Raw genomic sequence first — 5,293 nt, 5'->3', positions numbered from 1 at the left:
TGAGGGAGGCTGAGGGGAGGCTGAGGGGAGGCTGGGGGGAGGCTGAGGGGAGGCTGAGGGGAGGCTGGAGGGAGGCTGAGGGGAGGCTGGAGGGAGCCCCATCAGCTCCACATGAAGACAGTACTGCTGGGGGGGTCCCATCAGCTCCACATGAAGACAGTACTTCTGGGGGGGGGGGGGTCACATCAGCTCCACATGAAGACAGTACTTCTGGGGGGGGGGGGTCCCATCAGCTCCACATGAAGACAGTACTTCTGGGGGGGGGGGTCCCATCAGCTCCACATGAAGACAGTACTTCTGGGGGGGGGGGGTCACATCAGCTCCACATGAAGACAGTACTGCTGGGGGGGGGTCCCATCAGCTCCACATGAAGACAGTACTTCTGGGGGGGGGGACCAGCCACGAGACATCCAGATCGACTGTATTCACTAACTACCCATCCTGGATGGAGATCTAACACCACGTCGCTTGTCTTCACACAACAACAACAACAACAACAACAACAACAACAACAACAACCAGAAATCAAATAAAGGAAAGACGAGACGACAGCCACCGCACTGCTTTTTGTCCATGATGATGGCGTCATGGCTTTTGAGGAGGGAACCAGAGGACCACTGCGCCCCCTGCTGGGCCCCCTGCTGGGCCCCCTGCTGGGCCCCCTGCTGTGCATGATTGACTCGATGCGGTGGGGGTGTTTCTCTTGCCCCCCCCACCGCTCACTTCCACAGCTGGGTGCTGAGGGTCTGGCCTGACGCCGGTGGGGGGGCAGCGGGCCAGCCACTGGTGGGGGGGGCCCCCGGCAGCCCGCCACCACTCAGGGCCACGGCCGACATCTGCTGGGTCACCTGGGGGGCGACAGGTAGGTCATGGTTCATTAACCCATTAAGAGGAAGACATGCTGAAAAGTGAAGATTAGGGTATAATTCAGTATGTGGGTCACTCAAAACAAAGGGTGAGGGTTGTGATTGGTCCGTGGTCGGGGGTGAGGGTGAGGGTGAGGGTGAGGGTTGTGATTGGTCCGTGGTCGGGGGTGAGGGTGAGGGTGAGGGTGAGGGTTGTGATTGGTCCGTGGTCGGGGGTGAGGGTGAGGGTGAGGGTGAGGGTTGTGGTTGGTCCGTGGTCGGGGGTGAGGGTGAGGGTGAGGGTGAGGGTTGTGATTGGTCCGTGGTCGGGGGTGAGGGTGAGGGTGAGGGTGAGGGTTGTGATTGGTCCGTGGTCGGGGGTTAGGGTGAGGGTGAGGGTGAGGGTTGTGATTGGTCCGTGGTCGGCGGTTAGGGTGAGGGTGAGGGTGAGGGTTGGGATTGGTCCGTGGTCGGGGGTTAGGGTGAGGGTGAGGGTGAGGGTTGTGATTGGTCCGTGGTCGGGGGTGAGGGTGAGGGTGAGGGTGAGGGTTGTGATTGGTCCGTGGTCGGGGGTGAGGGTGAGGGTGAGGGTGAGGGTTGTGATTGGTCCGTGGTCGGCGGTTAGGGTGAGGGTGAGGGTGAGGGTTGTGATTGGTCCGTGGTCGGGGGTTAGGGTTAGGGTTGGGGTGAGGGTTAGGGTTGGGGTGAGGGTGAGGGTGAGGGTGAGGGTTGGGGTGAGGGTGAGGGTGAGGGTGAGGGTGAGGGTGAGGGTTGTGATTGGACCGTCTTCGGGGTACCTGGCTCATGTTGCACTGGCCCTGCTGCTCCACCTTGAACACCGTCTGTCCCTGATTGGACGGCGCCCCGCCTGCTGGCTGCAGGCCCATGTAGCCTCCGTTCTGCTCAGCCATGCCAGACATCATGGCCGCTCCACCCATCATGGTGGTGGGCTGGACGCCTCCACCCATGGTCGGGGCGAAGCCCTGTGGGGTGAACTGCTGGCCCTTGTACACACCTGCAGAGGAAGAAGAACCCTGAGGACACCAACTACTACAACTTCATTTTGATAGCACACAAGCTAGCAGAGCAGAGAGCAGGAAGGAACCTCTGTCAAAAACACTCCTTGTGTTAAAGTACTGACGCATTGAGATTGTTCTCAAGTACAAGTACTGAAGTGAAACACCAGAGGAACCTGGTGTGAAGTACAAGTACTGAAGTGAAATACCAGAGAAACCTGGTGTGAAGTACAAGTACTGAAGTGAAACACCAGAGGAACCTGGTGTGAAGTACAAGTACTGAAGTGAAACACCAGAGGAACCTGGTGTGAAGTACAAGTACTGAAGTGAAACACCAGAGGAACCTGGTGTGAAGTACAAGTACTGAAGTGAAACACCACGGAGGACATATGTCTACTTGCTCTTTGTCTCTGTCCTCTTCTTTTGTCTTCTTCGAACCCTGGACCCCGACTGGAACAGCAGAAAGTCTTCAGGTGTTTGTCAGGGACCCCCTGGAGGACCTGGAGGGACCTCCTGCCGTGAACCACGGCTCCCCTGTGTGGCCCAAGGTTGAGACCATGACTGGGAGGATTGTGGGACACGTTGTGGACCTTCAGGAGGACATGACACTTCCTGTCCAGCCAGGATTGTTTCATATCGTCTCCTGGTTGAAACTGAACCTCGTTCCGTATGAAGCCACATTGTTCAGGTTCCACGGTGAGACGCCGACAGAACGTCTTGAAAACAGCAGTATATATCAGAGGACACCAGGACGTCTCTGGTAATCAGGTCAGTGAACAACATTGTGCTGTGCTGAGTCCCCTCATGTCCTGCTTCACTAATCCGCCAATCAAAGTGAACAGATTTGTCCTGATAAAGGGTTAATAACCGTTGTAACCTTTCACAAGGGGAGACTGAGGCTCTGGGGGCTACCTGGCTGCTGCTGGCCCCCCACTGAGCTGCTGGCGTACAGCGACAGGATGGAGTCTTTAGACAACAGCTTCTTCTTCTCCTCCACCTTGGTGGTGGCAGTCGTGGTGGAGGTGGAGGTGGAGGAAGTGAGAGTGGAGGAGCTGGATGTCTCCACGTGAGCAGCTGCTGAACTGGAAGCAGGCTGACAAGAGAAAATGGAGAGAAAGGTGATTAAATCATCATGTTTCTATTTGACGGTCCTCTTTCTGCTCTTGAGCACCTCCACCCCCCCCACCTCCACCCCCCCAGAGACTGAAACACTCCATGCCTCCATCTTGGAGAGGTCTCAACATGAGGATCCAGGCTGGAAGAGCCACTAGGACATTCTAGTCCAGTAGCAACACCAGTAATAGCTCATTCTAAAGCTCTGCCCCCCCCCCCACCCCCCCACGAGGAACACCGGGGAGAGAGAAGGTCGAAGAATAGAGGACAAGAAGGGAGACAAAACAAAGGAGGAGACGATGGAGGAGAAGCGTCGTCTCAGTAAGTGAGACAAATGACGTTAATTAGGCTGCAAAGAGGAAGACATGGAGCGTTGCAGACACACACACACACACACACACACACACACACACACACACACACACACACACACACACACACACACACACACACACACACACACACACACACACACACACACACACACACACACACACACACACACACACACACTACAGTTTTCCATCAGTGCTTGAAATGCTCATCTACTCCCCTCTGATAAACCATCTGTGGCTTTAAAAACATGTTAGATTCTCTGTGTGTGTGTGTGTGTGTGTGTGTGTGTGTGTGTGTGTGTGTGTGTGTGTGTGTGTGTGTGTGTGTGTGTGTGTGTGTCCTACCTGAGCCTGCTGTGTGTTGTTGGAGGGGGGGTGGGGGTTGGAGACCATCGGTCCAAAGACATCCAGCTCATTGCCTGCTGATGCTGCGCCCTTGCCCCCACCCTTGCCTCCACCCTTGCCTCCACCCTCCAGAACATCTGAGAGCAGATGGAAACGTTACATTTTCTTGACACTTCACAACAAGTCGCACAACATTTTGAAGGAAAAGCTCTTTGAAACTCTTTGAAAACACAAGTCGAGGTACAATAACAACAATGTCCGTATCTCCAGGAGTTGGTCGTTTTATTTTGACAGTCACCATAATAATCCAACTTGGGCGTCTGTCCGCTGGAATGTCCGTTTAATAAACATTGTTAATGTTTACAGCATGTTGTTTTCTGCACGTATGTGGTTTTGTTACAGAAACAAACACCCTCATCCCCTCGGGCGACCGTGGCTCAGGTGGTAGAGTGGTCGTCTTCAGAGTGAGAGGTCAGAGGTTCAATCCCAGTCTACACCGGTCTATGTGTCGAAGTGTCCTTGGGCAAGACACTGAACCCTAAATTGCTCCCAGTGGTGGACTAGCGCCTTGCATGGCAGCTCTGTCCCATTGGTGTGTGAATGTGAGCGTGAATGGGTGAATGACTGATATGTGAAGCGCTTTGGGACTGACTCAGTGTGGTTAGAAGGCGCTAGATAAATCTAGACCATTTACCATTTTAGTGGCCTGACCTGGTAACTGCATTGACTCCAGTGTTTCTGCCGTTTCCATGGAAACTGATATCGATTCCAAACCTCTGTGAAACAAGATGAGTTTCAACTTGCGGACTTCGCCACTTGTCTTGTTCTCCGTAGGGCGAGTTGCAGCAGCAGAAGGTTCCATTTGATTCCATGTGACGAGACAAATCATTGATTTTATGTTCATTTGCCGAGACGTGTTGACGACATCCACCACCTGGTTAAGTTAACTAGTTAATGACACACAGGCCGACGAGTGACACTGGATGAAAGTGATCTGCTTCAGTCAGACGGTGACTTTCGGAGGGAAACAATCGACCTCGATGCATTTTGTTGAGTTGAACGCTTCAGGCTTTAAGATGAAAGGGAATATTAATTGTCACTGATAAAGTAAAGCTGTGCAGTAATTGGTAATCAATATATGGTGGAAAAGGAGAACGGAGAACCACAAAACTGAAACCTCAGAAAACTCTTCTAAGACTGCTGTTTAGCATCATTGATTTACGGGATTGGATTTCAAAGTATGTTTGATAATGTAGGGTTAATGATGTACTATAGGATTGTACTTTTGTTATAAATGTTATAGAAATGTTATATTGACAGATCTGTCAGGGTTCCAGTATTTCCACAACATTAATCCCAACATCAGTGCTGTCTGATGATGTCATCGTTCATCTGTCACTCGCTCTCACATCGCTGACCTCAACCACCCTTGATGACGAGTCTGAGGTCTGGCTGCTTTCTGCTCCATCACCCTGAACTGAACCCGGTGGTTCAGTCGGCTCCACCGCCCGCTTTCACAACTGCAGACAATGTTTAAGTCCTCCTGTTTACATCTGGTAAGAGGACGTCGTCTCCGAGGGACGAAGTATTACCGCCAGATAAAGCAGATAAAGTCAACAGCATGGAGCCAAAGGTCGTT

General features: G+C 52.9%; 1 protein-coding gene across 1 annotated transcript in view; it reads right to left on the bottom strand.

Moving 5' to 3' along the window:
* Positions 1-622: 622 nt before the first annotated feature.
* The window catches only part of smap1 (small ArfGAP 1), a 13,622-nt gene continuing 8,951 nt past the window's right edge, over positions 623-5,293 (bottom strand). Inside the window, exons 6-9 of the mRNA XM_080507716.1 lie at positions 3,655-3,791; positions 2,774-2,954; positions 1,643-1,860; positions 623-848 (exon numbers count right to left, since the gene is read on the bottom strand). Coding sequence (XP_080363842.1) covers positions 720-848; positions 1,643-1,860; positions 2,774-2,954; positions 3,655-3,791 — 665 coding nt within the window. The 3' untranslated portion in view covers positions 623-719. The remainder of the gene's footprint in view (positions 849-1,642; positions 1,861-2,773; positions 2,955-3,654; positions 3,792-5,293) is intronic.

This window comes from Blennius ocellaris (assembly GCF_963422515.1).
Source record: "Blennius ocellaris genome assembly, chromosome: 13".
NCBI lineage: Eukaryota > Metazoa > Chordata > Actinopteri > Blenniiformes > Blenniidae > Blennius > Blennius ocellaris.
The sequence above is the reverse complement of the archived record's forward strand: the minus strand, read 5'-3'. Positions and strand labels throughout refer to the sequence as shown.